Genomic DNA, 27,039 nt, shown 5'->3' with positions numbered 1-27,039 from the left:
AAAGCTATTTAGTACCATTAAACTCCTGCATGGGTTTGATTATTCATGAATTTGAGTTGTATTCACTATCTCAACAAATTGAAAGTTTTATGGTGTATTGCTGTGTCCTCAAAATAGAAAAATGGACCAAAGACTGCATCATTTATTCAGGCAAAACTATTCCTGCCTGAGAAGGAACTGCAAAGGCTGATATAAATATAATGCAATTAAAATCAGTCTGTGAAAATAGCCGTGACTGTTGAGAAGAGAGAAATATGTTATTTGGTGCTCATTGTTTGCCCAAAATCTCCTAATGAGTTAAAATGAAAGTAATTGAAAAAGACACTAAATCTCAAGGAAAAATTTCCTGAGCAACTATTCCAAAGCCTGCTACTGGCTTCAATCAGAGGGAGGGGGGATCTTTATCACCTGAAACACTTAAAGCTATGAGACAAGAAATTGATGATTAAAACCGTCAATAGATAGGGCTCAGAGAGATGTTTGTCCTGTCCTTTCTGATTTTTAGTATCTCTGTAGTCTTAAGAATGAACTGGCCCCATGAGATTGAGGGACAGCCATGAGTCATTATTCAAATGTAACTAAATTATACAGTTATCTGTGTTCTTCTAAGTTACCATTTGTTTAATAGCTAAATTGCTGTACCATTGCTGTGTTGTTGGTATTTCAGGCACACTGGGCTGTAAACCTGCAACAAGGTCGGAGTGCTGTAGCCTCTTCTACTTTGCGCTGGGAAAATTGAGCAGACTTTAAGGGTGGCCATTGTCGATCTATTTCTGCTTTGTATTGCATATGTTTAAAAATAAATGCAGGCCCTTCTTGATAACTGTAGCGAGCTGTCAAAGCTAAGGTAGAGATTTAGTAGTGTAGCCAATAAGACTCAAAGGATAAAATTCAGCCTTTATATAAGTTTGTGTAAAACAGTAGAATAATTATTTGCTTACATCAACTGAATTTGGCATGAAGGTAGGCTTTTTTTTTAGAGAGTGAGTTTTTCACCTCTGCTCTTCCAAAGCAGTTGTCTTTGCTTTCAGGGATAATTTGAAGTAGTTGAATGACTCCTTTGCAGCGCGGGAGCTGTTTGCATATTGCTGCCAGTGAGAACCTGGAGTACTGCGTTCAGCTCTGGGGCCCTCAACATAAGAAGGACATGGACCTGCTTGAGTGAGTCCAGAGGAGGGCCGTGAAGATGATCAGAGGGCTGAAGCACCTCTTCTATGAAAACAGGTTGAGGGAGTTGGGGTTGTTCAGCCTGGAGAAGAGAAGACTCCGGGGACACCTTACAGCAGCCTGCCAGTACCTAAAGGGGGCCTACAAGAAAACCGGAGAGGGACTTTTTCCAAGGGCCTGTAGTGATAGGACAAGGGATAATGGCTTTAAACTGAGAAAGGGTGCATTGAGATTAGATGTAGGGAAGAAGTTTTTCACTGTGAGGGTGGTGAGGCCCTGGAACAGGTTGCCCGGAGAAGCTGTGGATGCCCCATCCCTGGCAGTGTTCGAGGTCAGGCTGGATGGGGCTTGGAGCAACCTGGTCTAGTGGCAGGTGTCCCTGCCCATGGCAGGGCGGTTGGAACTGGCTGATCTTTAAGGTCCCTTCCAACCCCACCCATTCTATGATTCCTTTCTTGCTATCTTTGTCTCATGGAAGTGAGGCTCATGCGAGAGTAGGAGATGAGAAGAGGCTGTATTTTACGTAGAACTTATGCCTCGTTGGTTGGCTGGGTGAATTATTCTGGTCTTTTTATGTTGAAGAAAAATAGTCCAAGGTGGAAAACAAAGCTGTAATGCTCTAGAACTAATGGAGTTAACTGTCAGGGTATGATTTTAATTCAGGAAGCCTGAGACCTGCGTGATCCTTTCTTGTTAGTACATGCTTTTCCTGCTTATAGGTGTCCCGATCAACAGAGAGCTAAAGATAAGGATCTTATATTTTTTGCATGAAAAAGAGCACAGTAAGAGTTTGATGAACAGACACTTTTATAATAAAACTCTTCCGTCTCATTGAAACTGTAGATTGCTAGCTATTACATGACACTGAGCAGTTTTCCTTTCAGTATTATCACACAGTGACTTTAATGTGATGAGGCATTAGAAAAGATTGAATTATTTTAATTTTACTTTTTCACTGAGTTCTGAAGCCATTGTGTTTTATTTTGAGGTAAATTATCCTATTTATCTTGTCTGCATAAATACCTTTATGAATAATGCAAGAAGCTGGAATGGTAAAAGTAAAAATTACAGACCTGTCCTTAAAGGACAGGATTAACATCCTGCAAGAGCTTATTCAAAACCAACTGGTGCCTTTATTCTACAATACAAAAAAGTGCTATTTTTGAGCTTTTGCAAAGGCATTATAGTGGAGTGTTGCCAGATCCATTAACAATTCCGTACTAATGACGGTTAAATAACTGAGTGGGGTAAAAGCAGGCAATGGAACAGTCTGTACAAGATCTCCTTTTACATGGATGTTGTAAGATGGCTTGAATGAAAAAAACCTTCTAAAATACTTCCACGGAGGTAAAAGCAGCAATGTCTTATGTTGAATTACAACTAGAAAAGAAAAATATTATACTTAATGCAAAGGTAGTGCAGATATTTAGCCAAAGACTATAGAGGCAAATTAAGCTTATGGGAAATTTCAGTTCCCAAGGAAATTGGCCGTTTCTCACAAGCACTCTGGTTTGGACTACCTAGCTATTAACGCCGATATACAGAAAACCCATACAGATTTGTGAGTCAGTGAATGTGTTTTCACTGGCTTCTGTGAGCGTGGCTTAGCCACGTGGGTTGACGAGGAGATGATGTGCGTGTAAAGATCCAGGCTTCTCCATCCGTGGCTGGATGCCGTGATGCTGCGAGAAGGCAGAGCCTGGAGCCCTAAGAGCTGTGTGCTCGCTCTGCTGCCAAGAGCACCGAGAGCAGGCGAGACCTAACGCATGGGAACGCAGCCGACTGTGGCCTGTGTCGTTACAGAATTTCTGAAGAGGTTTTCCTGTGCTCATTTGAAGAATGATTATAATTTTTGTATTGTTTTCACTCTCAGGTCAGAGGTATACAGTTTCATTTGAGCTTAACATAAGTTTATGAAGGAGTTTATATAGCGTATTCTGGTAAGCATCTGCACACACAAAACACACACACATACACACACACAAAAAGTGCATATATAGTTCAAATTCTATAGCAAAACTCCAAACCAGACTTCAACAGAAAGGTATTCAACCTGAGGTAAGTATGCAAATATAGTGCTAGGATCTAAAGATGGAAAAGGCAAAGATGAAGAAAGGTGAATTGATTCTAATTCCCTGAACTGACCGTTATGTATAGCAACATCTTCCTATGTAGAAAAAAATCCTCAAAAAAGTGTTTTCAGAAGCCATAGTACGTCCAGATGGAAATGATCTGTTAAGTGAACTAAGTAATGTCATGGTGTATGACACACCACTTTATAAAGCTGTTATTTGCAGTTCCCTCTTGGTATTACAAGCATGTTAAATCATTCTGAATTTCTAAAACAAATCCATAATATTTTCCTGTACCTGCAGAGATATGTTTATACATATGCTACAAATAATGCACAGGATCACAAGAGAAGCTTACAGACTTAATGATAATATTGTTTCCCCTTTTAATCTTTATGTACATCATTTTAAGCATGGGAATAAGAAATGACAATGTATTAGACAAATGGAGAAGCCGCTAATGGTTTTGCCTGTTTATACCGCTCTTCACGTATATTGTATTTAATGACACATTGCCAAAGGAACACTAACTCGCTGCAGAAGCAGGGGAAGGGACACATACACGTGCGCGCGAGCGAAATGGCTCTGGGAGAGGAGAGGGAGCAGAATTGAAGGATTTTTCTTTTTTTAGTAGTTGCTTCTGCATCACTGGTGCCTTCAGTGGCAGATTTTCCCAAAGCAGCCAGCACAGCACCTCCTCTTCCCTTGCCTTCTGCCCCTGGCACGGGTCGGGCAGTGCCGGTGTAACTCCACCGGTTTAAGGAAATCGAGGAAGTAAAGGAAGAACCTATACAACTGAAAGCGATTCCTTTTTGCCTAGCTCTGGTTTAAGAAACTGGTTTGTGTCTCCCTAAAAATCAGTGGACAAAAGCTATAGACAGGTACGGCACTGCCATAAGAAAGTCATCTAGTATTGAAATAGATCTATGTATTATTTTATTTTTCTGCCATAATCTACAGAGACTCATACACTCTTCTTTTTCCATTCAGTAAACTGCTGCTTAGTTTTGGTACGCTGGCAGACAGGCTTTCTGAAAAGTAATCTACCAGCCAATTAGTATCCTCCACCATGAGCCTAAATCAAGTACACTTTCAAAAGGGCTCAAGTTTAGAAATGAACTTTAGGAAAACTCTATTGATTTTGTAAATTAAAAATGTAAAATTGAATGGATAGAGGTCCAGTACAGGACTGACCCAAGGAAGCAATCTTTAAGCAGGAACATTCTCTGATTCAACACTGGGGAAGAAAAGAAAGCAAGATGAAGGATTCATTTGCAGTTGACCTGCAATAGCAAAGTCATTCACTTTCCAAATAGGATTAAACTTGTTCTATCAGCCATGACATGTGAAAAGATCATGGTTTTAAATTCCATTTGCTGTAATGAATTGAAAGTGTCTGAGTTTGCAAGCAGCACTCATCGTTGATGGACAGCTAGATTTGTGCAGTGTTTTAACGTGAAAATTAGCTTCTACAAAATAAAAAGTGCAGAAAAGGTGGCAGCAGTGACAGATTTTGAGGCATAAAAAATTTGCTTTATTGTTAGATGGAAGCTGAATAAAGCTAGAAATAAATAGCGGTTATAACCCTGTTATGTAGATAACTTGCTTCGTTCTTGAGTGAGGGCGAACACAAAACTGGAAAAAGGCATTTGTTTAGGTTTCTCAGACATATTTCAACAGGAATATATATTATTACTTAAATGAGGAAAAATTGAACTTTTCTATGGTATTGCTTGTAAGATGTAAGAAAATGGAATTGTATTGAAGGATGCTTAATTCATATCAATTTCAACGTCCATCAACATGACTCCACTGCAGTCCATGAAACCATACTGGTGTATGTATTTTGTAAATTGAGATAAAAGCTACGCTCCCTGGTTACTTAATAACCTTAACTCAGTCTTGCATCAGGGTCATGAGACATTTGTATTTTGATGCTTCCTGAACTAAATGCAGCTGCGGAACCTATTTTCCCCAAATTTGTGTTTGGTGTACACAATTTTATGCATATTTTAAATGTGCCGATTGCCAAGAAAAAAATCTTGATGGGTGAAAACGGCTGATATTTGTGAATAATTTGAGATTCATTTTAATTGATAAGGTACCCAGCTGAAAACTGTCCAAGATTGAAAAAAAATTTAAAAAAATAGCTTGAGCTAAATAGAGGAATGAAAATATAATAGCTTCTTAAATTACCGCAAGGTTAACATATAATTAATTTGCTAATTTTAATTACAACCCTACAAAATGTGCTGAAAAATGCTCAAAGGGGAGAAGCAGCCAGGTGCCAGTCGTGATTAACCAGGGTTACTAGCAATTATGAGGTCTCTATTAACCAAGTTACAGAAATTTTAAGAACTCCTTTATAAAAGCAGCACATTTATTGAAACTCAGCAGCGTATTCATCTTGCTGTACCTTTCCATTGCTGCAGACTTGCTGTCATTTGCCTCACTCTTTTCCAGTTAAATGTTTTATTGCAGCTGAAACGCGGACTGCTTTTTCTGTTTGTCACACGCTGTTATACGTGTACTAGGTATTTATTTTGATCGTATAAACAAAAGAGATTAACTATTGTTTGCAAAGTGCTCTGAGCACCTTAAGTGACAGATAGCTGCCGATATCACAAGTGAGCAATAGCAACACAAATCCTGAAGAAAATGCTTGCTCTTTCCAAGGTGTCCTGGGACATGCAGTTTGTAAAGCAGGAATACTGCTGCAACTGCCTTTTCAGTGGAGAACCTGCTCTGCAGTGCTTTATATGCACAGACAAATGTAATTTCTGAGTTAAAAAAAACAAAACAAAACAAAGAACAAAAATATCTGCATGTTTGCTTTGCATTTTAAACAAATCATGGTGTAAACAAATGTCTTGTATGTATCAAATTCCATGATGTATTATTGTTCTTTTTTATTGTTCTGTGAGTCATGTTTAAGTGTCTGTTGTTTGGAACCATAATAAGCCTTGATCCATCTATTAAAAGAAGACTTTAAAAAAAAAAAAAAAACCACAAAAAACCAACAACATAAAAAAAACCAAAACCAAACAACAACAAACCTAAAGCATTGGTGTCAAAGGAAATTAATTTCCTGGCTGGCTTGTGTTTTTCTCTGAGGCAGATATTGATGAGTGTGCAGAGGGGATCATTGAGTGTCACAACCATTCACGCTGTGTTAACCTCCCAGGGTGGTACCACTGTGAGTGCAGAAGCGGTTTCCATGACAATGGAAGCTATTCTCTTTCCGGGGAGTCCTGTGTTGGTAAGCAATGATCAGCATAGTGCTTTTTTTTTTTTTCCTCCTTCTGCATGGTGTTACAAAGTGACTATTGAGACTCTGTCCTGGGCAGTAACTGTGTTTAAGGCGAAAACGAGAACGCGAGCAAGTGTGTCTGCGTTTGTCAGCATCCCCAGCCACGCAGCGTGGGTACCAATTCGAGACGCATCACGTTTTTGAACGGTTATTACAGGAGGGAGGCTGTCAGAGATCCAAAGTGTGACTAGCTGCGCTTTGCCATTTATCATAATAAGTTGCTGTAAAACCTGAAGTGAAAGTAGGCTTTCTGGGGAGCGTAATAGGCCACAAAAGGGGAAGAGCTGGTTTTCCATTTTCAAATTTCAGCAGAGCGATATGAGAACACATTTGGGGTACGTCTATGTTGCTCTGATTTGTTTGTTTTCCATTGTTTGCCATCGTCATCGTTTTATTTTTAGAATTATGCAAATAGCATCAAGCTCTTTATGTGCCATATTTGCAGAATAAGGTCCTAAGAGCATAAACGGAGAGGAATTTTTAAAGGGTGTGGAGGAGTTTATTGGTTGTTTCTACGGGAGGATGAAGGAGGAGGCCCCATGAGGAGTTAGTGCTGGTTCTTGCAGTCTGGGTGCCCTTAACTGTCTGTAAGACTTTGTGTGCCACTACAGCAAGTAAGCAGGAATAAAATCACAGTGAAGACTGTGGCTTACCTCTGCCTTACAATTTTTCCACCTTTTTACTTATTCTCAGTAGCCTTATACATAATTTCTATATGGTATTTTATCAGATGATTTCAAAACTATTTAGAAAGGATCCCATTTTAACTTCTGTAGAGATACAGATCAGCTTCTCATAGTTCTATGTCCTTTCTTTGGAGTTTCAGTTTCTTCATCTCTACTCAGTTCTATGCATTTTCTATAAAAGCTTTTCTGCTGCTTTTGTGTAAGACTTTTTTTTTTTTTTTTTAACAATGTAAATTTCATTTATCATGTCCATAGGTGCGAAGGGCTCTTTCTAAGTGTTAAAGTGTACAATTAAAGTAAAAGTTAAAATAAAAATTTGTAATAAAAATGCATAAATTTAATTGTAACTTGTAACAAACATTCCCATGTATTACAAATTTTGCCTATTAGAAGTTCTCGGGATAAGATAGCATGGTGATTTAAAAATGCAGAGGAACAATAATTATTTTCAAAACCAATATTTTGTAGATTGTCCAGCTATATTAGCTTTTTACACACTGTCCTAAGCTGGTGGGTAGCTCAATAAAATCACAGCAGTGAGCTTCATTGGGGTGGCTATGTAAAAAATGGCCAACTTTACAGCATTTTGTGACTTAATAGGTAAAATACCACATGAAAGTCATGTATTTCTAAACAGATTCTCAAATGTTAAGAGTTCTCCTCCGGTTTATTTAAATGCTGTAAAAGGAGTGATGGACAGAGCAATGTTCAGAATACTTGCTTTATGAGAAGTCAGAGCAACAGGGCATAACCTTCAAAAAGCCCTGAGGCAATTGGGGATTAAGGGACATTTGTAGCGTTGCTGGTGCCTGCCTGTACCGCGTGCATGGGGAACCCCGTCCCTTGTCAGGTTGGTTTGGGACAAAGAAGATGTAAGGCTCAGGGTGGTCTCAGGAAAAGACAGACGCATAGGCAAGAACCTGCTTTTGAATGGTCCATAGCTAGGCTCGCTTGCTGAAAAGGTCACTATTGCTTGCATTGCATCGCTGTTAAAGGGAAGGGCACTTGGCTACCTCCCAGCAAAAAGGAGCCCCAAATGTTCTGTATTCTGCCGAGAGTGAAGGAATGAGTTTTCTTGAAAACAAACTGCCCTCGTTTTGACCTGTGCAGCATGCTGGCAGTTCGGAAGGTGAGGTGCTCGTCTTGCCATATGCAAGTTGTAAACAGAATGTGAAATTAGCGGGGTTATTTTAACTGAATAGCTTTTCTGAGCCATCTGCTGCGGGGTACCAGTGAGGAAGAGGATAAACCAGTTTATTTCATTATACTGGTTAACCAATTAAAAAAATAATTGAAAGATTCTGCTGACCCATATTGACAAAGAAATTTCAAACCCTGATGTTTATTTTAAAGTGCAACTAAGACTTGATTTAAATGACAGATAGATAACACTACACATTCTAGCTAAAACTAGGTTTCTTGAACGTTAACTTTCATCACGTTACAGAGCTTGTTTGCATGGTGGAGGACTATTTAGAGTCAGGGCCGGACTTACTCACTCTATTTCAGATAAAAGAGGGTTCATCTGCTTAGCAACAGCATTGTGTCCTGGCATGTTTTACAGACTGTGTACTGAAATCCTCCTGTGTACCTGAGGTGGATTTGGGCCATTGCCTTTCAGTGTGTTTTGAACCATTTCTTCTTCATCCCTGAAGAACAAAACTTGGAGAACAATAATTAGCCTAAGAATGTAAGTTAAAAAAGATTAAGCCCTCCCCCACAAAATAAGAATAATGATAATAATAACAACAACAACAAACGAAAATCATAAGGCAGTGGGAGGGAGCACTCAGCTCTGACAGATTGCCCAAAGCCCAGACAGCTGGTTGCTTTTGCTGGACGCATTTGTGTATCTATTGGTTAACCCCCTTTCCCTCCATTTATATGTAGGGGGTCATGTATATGTTGGAGCTGAGTCATTGCTTGCAGTGTGTCTGCAGCGCTTGCAGAACATTTGAAAAAATAACATCTATTTGGGAAGTGTTGTGATACCACAGTGCTTCTAAAAGCTTTTTTCTCATTGACTAGGAGAAAACAGTGGAGTTTGTCACCTGGCAAGGGACGAATGTGTAAATCAGTGGATGTGGCAGGGAAGGTCGTAATATTGCACCAGAGCTTTGGTAATAAGGACGTATGACTTAGCCAGGCCGCTTTGAGCTTGGGAAAATTCTTTTATTGCTCAAAATACCAACTGAAGGCAGCTTTGAAAAGGGAATATATTTCCATGGCCATGCTTTTATAAAAGATGTCAGCTTCATAAGGTGATGGTGAGCAGGCTCAAATTAAGAGAATGTAATTTCATTTCCAGCGGTAGCGTTTTTATGAGGCGCTGGCCTTTCACAATATGTTATTAAGAACACTGCTTGCAGACAAAAGACAATTGCTATACTAAGTTGCTACCAGAGTTTGCTTTGTAATTAAAACACGTAGGCTATATAGTTGCTGGGTTGTTTTTAGTTTTTTGATAGGAGCTTTGCTACACTTTAAGGTAAACAAACAAAAATATTTTATAGAGAACTGTGAGCTGTCAAATGATACATATCCCGGTGTTGACTTCTATCTACTGATACCATATTGAAGCAACTGGCATACATTTTTTTCTCTGCACTAAGTACCTGTTGCCAAATACTGCTAATTCAAAAGGTAATCATTGAATAAACCCTCACCACTGAATCTTCAGTGATAACCTTTAAGATTATCAGAACCAAAGGGAAAAACAGGCAAAGAAATGCTGTATTCTGGGAAGTTAATAATGTCCCACAAAGGTTACTCCTATCTGCAGCAGAAAAATAAAAGCAAATGGAATTATACTTTTTAATCTCCATCTTTCTTTAAGCGAGATGCTTCAAGTCTGTAGAAAGCTGTTCAGACCCTGGAGTACAGAATTCCTGATTCCATTTTTTTCATGGTGTTTCGTGTTTCTGAGTCTCTACGTTGTGACTCGCAAACGCAGAAGGAAAAACGATCAAGGCAGCAGTCCCTGTCAGTTGCTGGTTATTTTTTAGTTTTCTTTAAGAATTGGTGCAAATTTTGTAGGGAAGCTTAACACAGATCCTCCTCCCACCAAAACCCCACAGGATTCACCACGTATTTTGTCGTGAAAGGTTGCGTAGCTAGACCTCCTCGCAGGGTTAGAGTAGCTGTTGTGGGGAGATGAAAGCTGGAAAACGTAGGACTCAGCAGCATGTGCTAGTCTCCCACAAAAGTTGGGTGCAGCAGTGCTCGAGGGTCAAGCCTGAATGGGTTTAAATTCAATTCCTGAAGTTTTCGTATGCTCTGTAGCATGCTGCAGTGTTGTCTGTTACCTAGATCAGAAAGCAAGAGAAAAGGAGGTTTGTTCTTTAATTATTTTGCCCCCTTTCTGTGTCAAACAAAAAACTAGATCCATCCTTTGAAAAGCTTCCTATATGCCTGGGAATTGTTTTTCTATCTGTTTTTAGAGAAGTGGTACGTAGACAGAAAGGTTTGTGTATGGTACGGAGTATCCAAGACCAACTCTAGAACCTGCTGGTTTACGAGTTTCTTCTATTCTGCTCATAGAATTTCTTAAAGCTCATCCTAGCAGAGTCTGTGTCTGTGGATTTTATCCTGTAAAATAAAAATTATCTTGCTTACTTTCCATTTAGTAAATTCCGATTCTTGTATTCTGAGAGAAAGTTGCATTACACGTCTTCAAGATAATTGTGTTTAGTCATTTCTATATTTCTGGAAAGCATTAGTAAATCCTATATTCAGAATCTAATTTACTATGCAATGTTCTATTTAAGAGACCATTATGTCTCTAGAGAATAAAAGTACTATCATAAAATATTTTCTAACTAAAAATAAATCTGTTTAGTGATTTATTTTTTTTCAAAGATGAGTCCAAATCACTTTGGTCTAGAAAGAAGGCAAATACATTAAGTGACAAGTTGCCTGTGAAAAATGATATGTCAAAACAGTGTTTAGTTAACTTGTACATACATTGGTTTGGGAGCCCAGCATACATTTTTCACGTTAACATTATACTGTAATGGTTTAATGTACCATAACAGTTAAAATTAGCACATTAGTAGGGTTCTTTCTTCTGCAACAGCTTATCATGATATTACAGAGCACCACGCTGCATGACTTGCTTGCACACATTTATTAAGGTGCTATAGAAAAGTCATATCATTAAAACCTGAATAGCCTTGAAAACTAAGAAATGAAGTAGCTAGGGATTGGTTTAAAATTTCAGTGAAACCAAGTTAATGAACTTGTGTTGATATGTACAGTCATGCTTGTCTTCTACCCCATTCAAATACAGTGGCCATGGGACCTCTCATAATATCTGAGGCAAATTACTTCTCGTTACAACCAAAAAGGATGGAAAAGGAAATTGCATCTCAGGGGATTACTCTGTTCCATTTTGATTCTGATTTCTTGTCTGCCCGCGTTACCAAGGTATCTTTATGTACTTCCATAGTACATTGGGAAATCAGCACATCTTGGGTGGTTTGTTTTCTTTATTTTCCCATCCACAAAATGTGACTGGTTGCATTGCGGCTAAAATACGTATGATCAGGTACGTTTGTCTAAAGAAGCACAGATTGGGAGTGTTTGAAGAGTGAAGATCTTGATCAGTTTTATGATAGTCCTGTGCAATGTTTGAGTGGCATGTCTTGGCAGCAATCGCTTTGCTGTTGGCTACACGTTGTTGATAGAAAATAGCATAAGGCTAGCATTACAAGCAAGTTTCTAATTATGGTCAATTCCACTATATCCTCACTTTTCCTTGAAAAGAAACTGTTTGGAGGGGGGAAGTAAAGCTCTGCCACTTTTGCTTGGGTTAATTAGTAGTCTGCCACAGATTATGTCAATATAATGAATAAGACTGCAAAGTCTTATTCCATGCGTGAAAATGAGATCGCTTTCACAGGTTGACAGGATACATGAAAGAACTAATCCCCCCAAAAGTCAGGACAGACATCTTCTTCTTGCATCATATATAGGGAAAGACTATGGAGTCTCCTTGCTATTTCACATATGTACTTGTCCATTGTTCTTACAAGTTCCTTGATCTATAAATGAATATTTCATCTTCTTCCTACCTAGTGGTGGTGTTATAATGGGAATTAAGATTTGTGTACAGTTTTGCCTTGCCTGTCATTAAACATTCTAGTTTGGGGCCCGCATCTTCTGAGAGCAGTTGTGGAAAAGCAAATGAAACCTAATGGGAGTGTGGGGAATTTGAGCTGAGCAAGGATTTGAATAATATAAAAATAATCTATACGCGAGAGTCTTATCATACAATTTTCATATTCATTAGAAGATTGTTTTGGACATGTTCAGAATGTTAAACTAGGCTAATTTTTCAAAACCTAAGCAGACACATTGTTTCCAGTTCTTAAGAGAAATTTCACACTAAACAGGAGTATTTTCTTCCATGTTTTGCATAGCCATCTTCATGCTGATCTCATGCCAATATGAGCAAGTTCATTTGATCTCCATTAAACTGAAATATTTTCTGAAGTTAACTGGGGGCTAAGAATATGGAAGCATTTGTGAGGGTTTCCTCCTCCCCCAAATCTGGTTTGAGGCTGAAAGAGTGAAAGGGAGAAAAACACATTACGCTGCTAACTTTTCCTCAAGTTATTGGGAACATTGGCTGTTTGTTCTGACTTTTAGAAACGCAATCAGTGCCAAGAAAAAACTGCCAAAGGGATGTTCTCAGAAAATTAGCTCTATTAAAAGTTCAGCTGGAAATGAGTGCAGTGTCCAAGCCTTTTATATTTGATTAATGACTAAAAATTTTAAATAATAAATGCCATAAAATAGTAAGAAACCATCATCTGAATAAAGAACAAAAAAAAAAAAAGAGCAAACTGAGTAGCAATTAGGAATTTATGTTCACGCTATGTTACTCAGCTGTGCTTGATTGGCTTCTTTGTCAAGAACGTCCCATTTACCAGTTTGGGCCACTCTTAATGGGGGCATCCTTTTTACGTGTGCTAAGCAGGGAACGGCAGTAGCAGTATGTAAATAGCGTGTTCTTCCCTTTTGGATATGTGTAACAGATTAAGCTGGCTTTGTGCAGTGTGAACAGGTCTGTACTACTGAGAATATGAATAATGTTAGTTTCTATAATTGCTAACATCTGGCTTTCTATAAATCTGTTAAATTACATGGAAACAGAATTAGATTTCTGTGTCGTAAGTAAAGCAATTACATGGAACTCTGTAGGCAATATGGCTTTATATTCATCTGTGAAATCCTTTTAGTTTTGAACTGTGAAAGCTACCCTTCTAATCTGCACTGTGATCCTGCTACATCCTATATATATGCTATTCAAGGAGCCCTTAATATGGTGGGGAAGAGAATATTGACAATGCTTGGTGAAATCACCAAAGACAAAGCGAATGCTTCACTTATACCTTTGTCTTCCAACATCAAATACAAGTCAAAGTCTATTGAAAGGAAAATGGGATATTTTTCAGAATATTTTAGGTCTTGCCGTAGCTGTTTGGGTATGATTTATTTCATACCAGTTCATTCACAGTTCTCTTCATGTCACTTTTCATATTTTTTACCACCTGTGATACTCTGGCACTTGTTAAACAATGAACTACAGGTTTTAATTTCTCTTAGTGCAGTGCCTTTTAGACCACTGAGAGTGGACCTTTCAAGTACTCATTGCTAGGCTATGCATTAGAGCAATAATGTTAGTTTTTGGCGATTAAGACTCTCAGGGCAGCAAAATACACCATTTTTCGGGAAGTCTGAGCGACAAACAACCGAATTGTGCTATCGGGTCACTGGGAACATCTCTGACAAAGGACTGCACCATAGGTTAGCCCAGGAGTGAAGCCCTTCTGCATGGTAATTGCCTCCAGCTTCCCTTTGGGTCTAGAAGCAGAAAGAGGAACAAGCCATTTTCTGGCGGCCCAGGCTCCTGACTCGGTTGTGCAGGTCGATTTTTGCATTTGGTCAAATCCAAGGGCACTACCACATTTCCGCTTGTTCCTGGGCTATTTATGACTTGAAATCAGGAATTTTACTAACCAGGTCAGAGGGAGTTAGTGATTTGATTGTTATCGAGAGTTTCCGTCAGCAGACTGAGAGAATTGTTAACGACTTTTTAAGATCTGGCTTTCTGAGGAGATGACTCGTGAACCCATGGCACTTGTCCAAAAAGTAGGGCAACTGGCCATCACATCCCACAGAATTAGACTTTAGGTTTGATTTGGGTTTTTTGGTGTTTTTTTTTTTTTTTTTTTTAATTCTATTGAATTTTTAAATTTGTTGGTTTAGAGAGGAATTAAAAGTACTCGGGTAATATTGGACTGTAAGAAATTTCACGCTAGCACTAAGGTAATTTTAAATGGCAAGTTTGAGGGCTCTTCCTTGTAATTTCCGAATTCATATAATAGTATTCTGGAATTTTCATGATAGAAACCGTCACATACTTCTAAAGGATTTTCTTCTTCAGCCTTCCTCCCGCTGTTGCTTACTGTTTTCATTGTTCATGTTGGAACAAAAGAAACCCACCAACTTACTGGTATTTTATCTGGACAATCTGTCAATATATTGTTTAAGAGCAGTCCAAAGTTATTTTCTGAAAGAAATACCCTTTTTAAACAATGTGATTAAAAATCTCGTCCCTTTCGCTGCAAGAAAAAGAATGATGCATTAACTCCCTAGATAAATTCGTATTGCGTAATTATATTTTACCCTCCAAAAGCAATTTTAATGAGGTACTGTAATTCACTTTTCTCTAGTGTATAATGATTTTCTTTTGTTACTTATTTCTTTGTGTCATTGCGAAATCATACTTTTCTTGCATAGCTTTGTTCTAAGACTTTTTTCCTATCTAAGGTGCCCTCTGATTTCTTTATTTCCTTTTCTTTTTTTTTTTTTATTTATTTTTTTCTTTGTTTTGTTTTGGTTTTTTTCTATTCACTTATACCTTCCAGCACTGGGAAAAGGATGCAATTGATTGCTTTTAGTATGGGAAATGTTGATCGTGCTAGGAACTTACAAAGAGAAGTGCAGTTCTATTTTGGTGTAAAATCCAGAACAAAGAGTGGTCAAATTGACAGAAAGTCACTCTGATTGTTCGCTAGTTTCCAGTCACTGGGAAATCACTATACACCCTTGTCTGAAGGTTCAAGTTCATCATTGATATTCAGTTCCACTAAGTGTGTCAGCCTCAGCATTTACAATTAAGCCTGCTGGAGGTAGTTTAAGAATTCTTGGTAGAATCAAACAAACACTGAAGAATAACCTAAAAAAAAAAATCAGTGTTTAATGTCTAGCAAGTAAATATGGAAGATATCAGAAAGGAGGCACCCTCTTCCACCAGCAAGGTAGATGAGCAATAATTACCTAATACAGAAATAAAATTTGCCCCGTGACAAAACATATCCGAAGCATTATAAATCTGCTGTTTTGCAGATATCGATGAGTGTGCCTTAAAGACCCACACCTGTTGGAACGATTCAGCCTGTGTGAACCTGGCAGGAGGGTTTGATTGCCTTTGTCCATCCGGACCATCTTGCACTGGAGACTGTCCCCATGAAGGCGGCTTCAAGCGGAACGGGCAGGTGTGGACCCTGAGGGAGGACAGATGCTCCGTTTGTTCCTGCAAGGTGAGATCCAGCTGGTCTGGGTTTGAGGAGTCCTTTAATTCTCTGGGCTCATGTCAGAAACCCACTATTGCAGTGCCACTGGTGTTGGCAAAAATACTAGCCTAAGCCTGAGGCGCTGAGGCAAACGGTAAGCTCTGCTGTGGCCACTGAAGCTGTGATGGGGAAATTCTTCTGGGAAGTCATCTTTATTCTTATTTTGCACAACCACAGGCACAGCTGAATAACGACTAACCCCGCTGAGCGTCTACCGTGTCACCCTGTGGGCCAGAGCCACTCGGAGCACGCCTTGACCGAGGGTCTTGCGTTACCCTTTAACACAACGTGCAGGAGATCAGCACGCTTACTGGGAATGTTGAAAACTGTTTTGAATTTCTCTTGCACACGAATATGCATCTCTCGGGACAAGTACTGTAGTCAGCCATCTTCCTGTTGGTGGCGTTTCCCTTTACTTGGAATACATGTGAATTAACTGCCTGAGCACGAGTCAAAGGTTAGAGGACCTAGAAGCAGACACTTAATTTCCTCATGTGGGGAAGGGTGAAGGCCAGCTTCCTCCTCCTCCTCATCCCAGCTTGGCTGTGTTAGCAGCTCTGCCACTTGAGCAGTGCAGCTCTCTCTGCACCTTTGGAGAAGCCAGGCGTAGTAGAGGTACATCTACCTTAGAGTTAACAGATCAGTTTGGGGGGTTTATTCCGCCCCCCCCCCCCCCGGAAATTACCAGTTCTTTTCTGAGGATGGTAACCAAGTTAAAAGAACGTTTGACTCTGCTTTCTCTATTTTCACTAGTAAAAAGAGGAATGCTGTCATTGAAATTTGAAGAATTTCAGGAATGCACCAATCTGATAAATGGTTGGTCTTTTATGGCCACTTTGACCTGATGAGTTCATAGCACTGGTAAAGATGTCCTTAGATGCAGCAGAACACTACTGGCCCTTGCATAAGTGTAAGTAAAAGGAGTTTTTGGCCACCGTGAAAAGCTGAACACAGAGCATGAGAATTGGCCTATCAATCCCTGTGTCTCAATGCTCGTGAGCCAGAGAAGCATTAGAGGGTTTGAGGGGGACAAGGGCGAAGAGTTGTTTTGAAGTTGCGAGAAGCTGAAAGCCTTATCGTTTCTGTATTGCAATAGTATAGCAGAAGGGAAAATTAAGACTTTAGAGTGAATAGAACCCTCAAAGTACACTGCTGTTTTGGGCTCAAAAGGGAATACGTTCTTGTTAGTTGCTATATTTTTTTACTTCAAGTAGCCTCAAGCTCCCTAAAACTCCTCCCTTCAGAAGCTGAAGTGTACAACTCCACTGAATATATATCAAGCTTTTATTGTAATCTTGGGGAATTGGCTGGTATATGAAAGGACTTCCAGTCAATAGAATAAACAGTTTAATATATGTGAAGACATCTGGTCTGCCTTTGCAGAATTATAACTATTAGTATTCCCATCTTAGATTGCTTGTAATTTGTTTTATTTGCCATTTCTCATTGCACTTATTTCTTATCTTGAATGCTCTTATTAGAATATGAAAATATACAAAATGATTAACTAGTACATAGCTATTTTAAACTAAGCCTGGCACTGTTTGTTGCTATGACTCTTCCTTTATATCTTCCTCGCTTTCCATTTTTTTCCTCTGTGAATTAACATTTGCATTTAATTTCATTCCAGTAGCTGCCTGTTTCAAGAGCCAAATTCTTCTCTGTAGAACAGAGAAAACAGAGCGAGCTCCTCCTCTATCGTATCCCGGGCAGTACATAAAGTCTTCACTCAGTGTTTATTGAAATATGTTATTGAAACATATTTTTATAAATTGTGCTATCTTCCAATGCACCGGACTACTTCTCAGACCTGCTGCAGCACTCTATCCTTTTCATGCAGTTGCACGGGGAGCTGGCCCTGCCTGACCTTTTTGCAGCCTGCCCAGTTTTCAGTGAGGAAAAGGGCAGAGTGTAACTAAATCATTCCTTATACTTCTGACTTGAACTTTGAAGTGATCCTACTCACTTGTTTTATCTAGGAGACAAATCAGTATTTCAGATTTTTAAAAAATGTGTTTTCTTTTGGCTTTTCTTTTGTTACGGTTATTTTAGGAAAGGTCAGATGGATATATTTGGTGCATTGGCTGAAACACATCGATCCCGTCTTGAAAATATTTTAACTTAGAATTTGCTGCAAAGGGAATTAAATACCTTACTTAACTTTGAAGTTCATTAAGTAAGGTTATTTGTTCAGTAGGATACTATGGAATATGAGACATTATATTACTTCAGTTATATAATGAAGCAAAGTGTCATTATTGAAACACAGGGGATTATTTCAGTGTTTCATCAGACCCAGTCTCTTCAAACCATCCTCATTCATCTGAATGAATATAAAGTTTACAAACCCATAACTTCTCAAAACTATAAATTAATATAGTACCCTAAGTATATTTGATGTGTCTTCTACAGGAATCTGCCTGAACTCTTGTGGATTTAATACACAATCAAATTTAAGACTGGTAGAATTTGAAGGGGAGTGGGGAGCTGTGGCTCTCTCCCATGAAAAATATAAGCCTGGCTACATCTGGGCTTTCCAGTCTGTCCTCTGATTAAGAGAACCCTCCATTCCCTGGATGAAAAAAGCCTGGGGGATAAGCACAGAATTGGGAACGGGGTGGGGGGTGGATGTGCCAAGGTGAAGTGTGTTCCTGAGGGCGAGAACGGTTTGGTGGTTTGGTCTCTGCAGGGTCTCATTTCTGTCCAAATGGGCTTTGGGGCTCTGTGGAAACTTGAGTTACCCTTTACAGCGATTCCCTTGTGTGCCAGTTTTCCCTTTGGTAAGAACAGTTTTGTGTTCATACCACTGATGCTTATGAAGCACGTAGAACTGATTCAGTGAGGATGGTGGGGAGGGAGAGTTACTAATAAGATGCTATATGTTATTACCCACCAAAAGAAAGTAAGTTGCTTTCTATATATTTCTCAAGCTTTTCTATATTTCTCAATGCTACTATAGAGCTGCAAAGATGCAAGTGAGATGTTGTAGCTTAAGAGGCTTTGTGGCACTGACATATGGGGATAAAAATGTTTTTTGAAAGGCATGGAGCTAATGAGGTCGGAGATAAAACACAGATGCTTAAAGAATAAAGAGAGTAGCAGTGTATTATGATTACCAAAAGGTCTCTGGCAAAATCGTCAGGCTTTGTCGGTGTTCTGAAATACAGAGAGTAAAGGCAACGTAAAAGGTTAGCTGCTCCCCAGAGGTACCAGCACGGGAGCTCAGAGCAGCACAGAACTACCAGCACTGTCACCAGCTGACAGAAGAATTTGCAAACTAATCTTGAAAGCTTGGAAACTGAACTGGAACTAAGCAGACAGGTTATTGTTAGCCGTTATTAATCACCGCTCCATTACAGAGAGGAGAGAGGCTGTCATTGCCGAGGGCGTTGGGTTGCCCGGCCGCCTGGCGTAACCCCGCGTGCCTGGAGCCGCTCAGCCTGGCAGAGATTTTTGTGCCGAGCTGCCCTTCGATGTCCGCCCTCAGCAAGGGGAGGGAGGTGGTTGTGCTTTCCCACCTGCAAGAGTGGAGATTTAGTCGTAACTCTCTGTCGGGGAAGGCTTTCGGCTCTCTTCTTTCACCACTTGCTGAAAGGGGAAGATGACGTCTGTCTGTGGGGTTTGTGGAAAGGGTTTATTCCCAGTATTGCACCTGGACCTGGCCGGACCTGTGGCTAAGGAGATGGGCCACTGCCAGTCTTCCTTACCTGATGATTTACTCAAACTGCTGAGTCAGGAAATAAAGCTTGTTTATATCTTCTCCTACAGCTAAAGCAGCAAACTAGCCACAAGTACAGAATCCTTAGTTGTCTTAATTTGATACAAAACTGAATAAAGACCGTACGGCAATCGAGTCCTGTGCCCTGTGGTTGGCAAAAGCAGTTCAGATCCATGTTAACCTAGCATCTTTTCTACATTTCCCTAATTCTGTGTTCTCTTCAGCTTTCCTTGTTAGGCATAAGAAATCATTTTAATTATTCTTACAGCAGAAAGTAATATTCCAATCAATTCAAAACTATGATGAAATGTGGCAGTGACGCTGACTGACATGGGTGTTGTGATTCCCTGATGCTGATTTGGTACGTGTTGCGTTGTGGCCAAGACTGGCTTTGCTTAAAAACAAGAGCCAAACAGGTTCCTACATCAAAACATAAAAAAACCAACCACTATGTGCTGTGGTTATTGGCTCTTTTGTCTGCCTGTGAAAAAGACATCCTGGGCTGCTGTCACTCTTTTTAGTAATCACTTTTTTAAAGGATCAGAGGAAGTAAATTCCCTTGCTTTGATAGGTACCCCTTTATCTGGTGGCAGTGGAAAACTTTTTTTCCTTCTTGCATCAGATGCAGGTTTATAGACTCCAAACAAGGTTCTGATGAGAATACGGAAATCCTGCAATGAAATGAGTGGAGTTGTTTTAGGAACTGTACAGTTGTGACCCAAAGCAGAATATAGCTTCGTTCCTCTCACAGCTCTACCTTCAGACTGGCTGCAGGGGACGCTTTGCTTGAATAAGGACTAGTCCAATAACTAGCACTGAATGCAAAAGAAGTTCATTTCCAAACTGCTCAATGATCTCCTCATTGTTAACTGTGATTTCAGTTCCCAGTCTACGTGTGGCATGCCAGTATGTTGGCTCACCTACAGCAACGGATGTAATTTCAAACACGATAGTCCGTCCAATTTTCGTAACTAGAATTAGAATCAATTTGTTTTTCTGTGATGCAAAGAGAACATATCTGTTTCTCTTTACATGCAGAAGCAATTCTTTTGTTTATCTCAAACAGTTCTGTTTAATGGTCTTAAACAAAATGGGCCATCCAATACTGTAAGCAAATATTTAGCAAAATCATATTTTGGAGAGCCTGTGAAATACAGGCCCTCTTTAATACATGAAATAAATTATAATGGATGATGGTAAGTCCATTTAGCTTTAAGCTGGTGTAGTGTTGGTTCAGCTGTAACAGAACCAGTGGTGAATTCGGACTGAAGAATGATTAGTGCTACTGTGATTTTGCTATATTGTGCTCCTATGAAGTTAAAGGGACCACCTTCATAACTTCAATTTATTCAAGTTATTTTCTTCACAGTGATACATTCAGTCAAAATAGCGCTAAACAAATATTATATGTATTAGAGCGGCAACTGCTTGAAGAGTTCGTTGATGTAACCAATGAGATATGAAATTGCTTCACTATATTTCTTCTGAGATACTGATTTCTTTTAAATTCAATTAGCTGGAGGCAGGAAAACAGTATTCTCAGATTCAGGCAGTATTGGATCCATGCAATGGTAGAAACTGGGACAGTACTGGTATTTGAGGTATTCCTCGCAACTGGCAGGGTCCAGTCCTTCTTGGCAGTAACATCGAATACATTAAGAACTTAGTATTTCCTGATATGCCAAAGATGTGCCCTTTGAGATATGCATTTATATATTTATATATATATATATACACACACACCCCCCCTGTGACCTTATCTGGGTTGCTGTCTGGCAGTTTGTGGTTGACGTCAGGGCAATGTGTCCTCGCAGGACGGGAGGATTTTCTGCCGGAGGACAGCCTGCGACTGCAAGAACCCCAGCGCTGATCTCTTCTGCTGCCCGGAGTGTGACACCCGTGTCACCAGCCAGTGCCTCGACCAAACTGGGCACAAGCTCTACCGCAGTGGGGACAACTGGACCTACAGCTGTCAGCAGTGCCGTTGCCTGGTATGGGTGAAGCGTTCGGAAGGGAGCGAGACTGATAAGGATTCCGATGTTTAGCAAAGCATACCTGGAAGCAGGCTCTTGGCTCTCTCTTCACCTGCTTTCCAGACTGGGAATGATGATAAAGCACTTAAAAAGCACCAGAGAACTGAAAGCCACACCATCAGTTTTCCTCCTACTGCTGAATAAGTAGGTCTAATGAACAAAATGAAAAGCTTGATAAAAGCTTGGAACCTTGACGCTATATTAACTTTAGCAGTAGTCTACTTTTAAGAACTTTTATAAGGTTGTCTGATCTCTAAATGACTTTTTAAAATTTTTTTCACATGTGATGGATTTGGTTGGAGAAGTTTCAGCTTTTAATTACTTCAGCTGCTGTACCTGTCTTATCAAAATGGACAAGGCAATTCTTTCTTTTTCATTCAGCAAATGCTGGAGAAATGGAGTGCCAGTGCCATGTGGTGAATTAGCAAAAATTAACCAAAAAAAGAAGGATAAAGAAAACTGAAATTACGAGACAGACATGCAGAATAAAGAACATTTATTTTCTCATTAGGCACTGTATATTATTTCCCTAAAGCGTTACGTTTTGCTCAGATATACTAATTAGTGCAGCAATGAACTTCATTAAAGTTATCAGTTTTCCATTTATAGCTGTCTGTATAACGTAGTCTTTATACATGATATTAATCAAGAGGTGTCTGAGCATCAGGAAACAAATTGCATTCAAAGCTAAGTTACCGTTAAGAGATAATTATCCATAATGTACAGCAGTAAGTATTGTATTTTGTATTCTCCGAAGATTGTTTTTTTAATGTTCACAAAAGAACAGCAAGAAATATTTGCAGCCAGCAGCAATGGCAAAAATTAGACGTGAGAAGTTTTACGAGGGAAACTGACTTTGTGGCTAGAAGTTCTTTGCCTAATTTTATGATCGGGTTAACATACGGAGCTAAAAGACAGCGATGCCCTAAATCAGCGCTACATGTAGGGTTCTGTGCGGTGTGTGGTGTTATCAACATCTGAAGTGCTTAAGAGAGTAGCATAACACAAGTTATTGGAGCCCTTCGCAGGTTAAGTTTAGACACACACAGCAATACTCTACAGAAGTGACCTGATGATTCTCTCTTCTCCGTGTTTCTAGCTACTAAACTGCTATTTTTACAAAGCTAAATAGTAACATAAAATGGCTCACTGGAACATAACTGGTATTGGTCTAACAATTCCTTTAGGAGTTGACAATAAAATCAATTTTGGCTGTTGCTAGTTAGATCGATGTGCAACGCTTCTCAAACATACTAACCTACATCTATCTGCAGTGTTAATTTTCTATTTAAGCAGTTGCTGTGATCCCGCAGAGATGTTTATGTGACGAGGCGTAGAAAGAGCACGTGAGTCTGCAAGGTGATCACTGCAGAAATTATAGTTTATGGAAAATGTTGGAACCCAGTATTTAATGCTGCCTTTAAAATGCCCAAAGAACTCAAATTCCCCTGCTACAATGATGACAGCGGTGGTGTTTAGTCAAGAAACAACCAAATGATAGTCTGCTACATTTGGGAAACTTCAGCTCAGTATTCAAACATGCATTTATACGATCAACCAAACTGCGAGCTGATCCATTAAGTTTATTTCAGTTTTGGCAAAATAGAACTTTTCCATTCAATAGGATGCAAAATTTCATGGTAGCTAATGAACAGCAACAAATACAATGAGCTTTGCTTCAATTTTTACAGGAAGGAGAGGTGGATTGCTGGCCTCTTCTGTGCCCAAATCTAAACTGCGAGTACACAGCCATCTCGGACGGAGAGTGCTGTCCGCACTGTGTCAATGACCCCTGTCTGGCTGACAACATCACCTACGACATCAGGAAAACCTGTCTAGATGGCTACGGAATCACAAGACTTAGCGGCGCCGTATGGACAATGGTGGGATCTCCTTGTACAACCTGCAAATGCAAGGTACGATGGGCAAGGGGGGATGGTGATGGAAATGCATGTTGCTGCATAAAATCAGGGTCACTTTCTGCCCTTGGAAGCTCACGTTCAGATCTCGGGGAAGTAAATGAGACCCGAGGGCAGAAGCCTACAGAAAACCCACGCCTTTTGTGTTTTGCAGGGTGGAAAAAACCCAGTTCTGTGCTTGTTGAAAATGTTGAGCGCAGATATGTTGTAATATCCTAGTGCAACTTTCAGACAGTCTGTTGGAGAGCCCTTCAGGCATTCTCAGTATGAATCTAGGCTAATATTTTAATAATTGCCTGATGTGGATGTTCATGAAAATGTGTATTACAGAGCTGGTAAGCAGAGGCAAAAACACTAATAAAAGTTTCACCAGCAAGCGCACAAGTAGAAACGCATTGCAGCTCAGAGATGAAGTCACTCCCACAACAGAAGTGGGAAGGGAATGTCACAGTTTCTGTTCCCTGATCTCATCAAGATGTGTTTAATCCAATGGCTCTGATGCAGAAATGCAGTCTGTCTCCCTTGCTCCGTGCAGTGATGACCCCACTGCGCTAATATCAGAATTATGAAAATGTTGTTTTGGGTTATAGAAAGTGTTCTTCTGTTCACTGTGGGAAACTGAGCTGTTGCTCCAGGGCTTTAAATTATTGAAGGTAGCTTTTCTGCCATTCTTCAGAGTTTTTCTTATTGGTTTGTGTTGGATTTAAAAAAAAGGAAAAAAAAAAATTGCTCATTTGGGGTTTTAGTGGTTGCTGTAGGTTTTTGTTAAGATAGTTTTGTAAGTGACTGGATGTTGCAGAAAGATATTTAACAATGGATTAAACTCCAAAGCTGTGTGGTTTCCCACCCCCATACGTATCTGCCGTGAGTCAAGAATCTGAACTGTCTGCTTATTTCAGACAAACAGAAAGCTTCCCTGCACGGATCATGTGAAAACTCTCTCCATTAGCCGTCTTGCGTGGGAGAAAAATCCAATCATCTCTGTTGCAATTGCTGTGCTGTATTTTATTATGGAGACCACTGAGTCTTTCATGTCCAGGTTTCTAGTTCACGTGTAGCTCAGGCCAGTTCAGTGCTATTTGGCAAAGTCAGCCTCCTCAAAAAGCCACCACGGTGGGGACCGGTGAGGACACTTTGGGATGATGGCTTACGCAGATTTTTGTATGCGGTAGCTGTGTCAGAGATGCATCTATCTCTGCGTGCCACCAACCCCTTTGCTCTTTGTGACTCGTTCCGCGGAGCTGATTGACACCTGCTTGTTTGTCTGTGCAGAATGGGAACGTCTGCTGCTCGGTGGATTTAGAGTGTCTCAACAATAACTGACATAGTCAGACTGGACTGTGCCGAGGGAGGAAAGCTGATGAAGTTAACACCTGAAATGAAGTCGTATGCATTGGCGTTTTATACAACAGACAATTACCAAAGTCTCCGCATGAGGAAGATGTTTGGGAGTTGCCTTTGGGACCTATCACTATGCTCATCCTTGCTAGCCTTGTCTGGGTGACTTACAGTACAGCGCATATAAGTCAATGGTTGTTAAAAGTTTTCAGTGTTGTAAATTACACACTTTTCCTGTCAAGACATTTGCAAATACGTTTAAATTATTTCATGGGTAAACTAATGCTGTATTTTTGTTTTAATTTGTGTATTGACGACATGATAGAATTCAGCTCTTCTTACTTTGAATCTAGATTTTACAGATAAGACAGCCTGTTGTGATTTTGTCCCATGATATCACATACTTAGTTCCAAGGTCCCTGTCAGATGTATTTATGAAAATATGTATGTATGTACAGTCAAATTGCATAGTACTTATATTTCACAGCTGTCCAACGTTTTAAAGCGTTCAAAGGTATATTTGATTGGACAGAATGGAAGTAATCAAAATAAGTCTGTCTTAAAAATTTATAAAATTAAATGCCATGAACTTAATGAAATGGCAAAAAAAAGCACTTTTTCTCCAAACGTGCGGAGCAGCAGCAAGATTCCTATAGCGAGAAATGGAACTAAAACCACATTCCACTGCCAATTCAACACATATTCAGGAAAGAATCACCAGTCATTATCGGTATTCTGTTTTGCAAGAGAAACTGCAAGTGCTGGAAAAGGGTATAATCCCTCTGGATTGTGCAGTGATAAAACAGTCAGAGACCCTTAAGATGATTTAATTTAAATTGACTAAGTTAGAATTTGCTTTCAGTTGTAACACCATTGGGGAGTTCAGAATTTTTCCTTTTTTTTGTATTTACAGTAATAATGATGTCTACCATTCTCAGTTACTGCTACCATAATGACAAAGTGCAGAAGCACCTGTACCAGCGACATGCGGGACAGGAGACCTTAACACTTGGTAACTTTTATGACCCAATCAACAGCTCAGAAAGAGATTTTCTTTTTCCATATTTTATGACGTTCAGTAATATTTAGTTTTAAATTTACCATGCAGACAGTGTTGTTTAGTAGCTACGTTTAGACAGAAATACAAATTAAAACTCTTAGCCATATATCAAGGTTAGAGTTTCGATTCTCTTCAGCTAATGTCTATTTTTTTTCATGAGGCTAGGAAGTTTGTGGCATTAGAACAAGAATATATTTCTACGATGATGGCATCTACAGCTTAAATGTCACCTTTTTAACGTGCTGTTGTGTTTTGTTCTGCTCATTTGTGTAGTGTTTTTTGCTTTTTGTTTATTTAATTAAACACACTGAGTATATGGAAAAGAGTGCAGAAATAAGTATAGTGGCTACAGTTTGGAAAGTCTACATTTGTGAGTTTTTCGTAGTTTCATGCAGAAAATGTGAAACTGATTAATAAGAATGAAGTGTGACTATACAGTGAAAAAAATTAGTCGTCTTTTAAATGAAGTACTGTTATGTTTCTTAAAAGGGGACAGTGGCAAAACAATCTAAAAATTACTTGCAATCATTCAGACAACTTTATTCCCATTTTTTAAACAGGATTTGTTTTCTCTAACAGGTTTGTGTGGTAAAGTTAAATTTATTTTCTTAAAATGCCCCATCATTTTCAGCTACTAATGTATTGACTATATTTGCATTGCCCTGATGATTGTATAATAAGGAAAACAGTTGTGTTTTATATGATACTCAAAGGATGTTTGTAAATCATAACGTCAGCTCATTTTGTATATCACATTGTAAAACCCAATGGTAATTCAGTTGGATGAGATATCCAGTGGGCTGAGATATAAAGGGGAATGATTTCAAACTTGTGGGCATCTAAATAAACTCCTATGTACAGATTGCTTTCCCTTACTTTTATTAGCAGAGCTTTAAAACACTAACCGCTGTCCTTTCCAGACCTGAACTCGTGATGTTGCTAAAAGGAGAAAGAGTGTTTGCCTGGAAGATGTAGCGTCAGAGTTGTAAGGAATACTTCGTTTATACTTACTCGGACAAAATCGTATATTCCAAGCTGTCATACACACCAATTTCTGACGCTCTGTGAATGGGAGTAAAGACAGCGCAGGGTCT

The 27,039-nt window shown here is 39.4% G+C and overlaps 1 protein-coding gene across 1 annotated transcript in view; it reads left to right on the top strand.

Moving 5' to 3' along the window:
- The window catches only part of NELL1 (neural EGFL like 1), a 298,502-nt gene extending 271,695 nt beyond the window's left edge, over window positions 1-26,807 (top strand). The window contains exons 16-20 of the mRNA XM_075048228.1: window positions 6,358-6,498; window positions 15,651-15,844; window positions 21,410-21,586; window positions 23,320-23,544; window positions 24,820-26,807. Of these exons, the coding sequence (XP_074904329.1) occupies window positions 6,358-6,498; window positions 15,651-15,844; window positions 21,410-21,586; window positions 23,320-23,544; window positions 24,820-24,870 (788 nt within the window). The 3' untranslated portion in view covers window positions 24,871-26,807. The remainder of the gene's footprint in view (window positions 1-6,357; window positions 6,499-15,650; window positions 15,845-21,409; window positions 21,587-23,319; window positions 23,545-24,819) is intronic.
- The last annotated feature ends 232 nt before the right edge of the window (window positions 26,808-27,039 follow it).

Source organism: Buteo buteo, chromosome 16 (assembly GCF_964188355.1).
Source record: "Buteo buteo chromosome 16, bButBut1.hap1.1, whole genome shotgun sequence".
NCBI lineage: Eukaryota > Metazoa > Chordata > Aves > Accipitriformes > Accipitridae > Buteo > Buteo buteo.
This window is presented reverse-complemented; position numbering and strand designations above follow the sequence as displayed.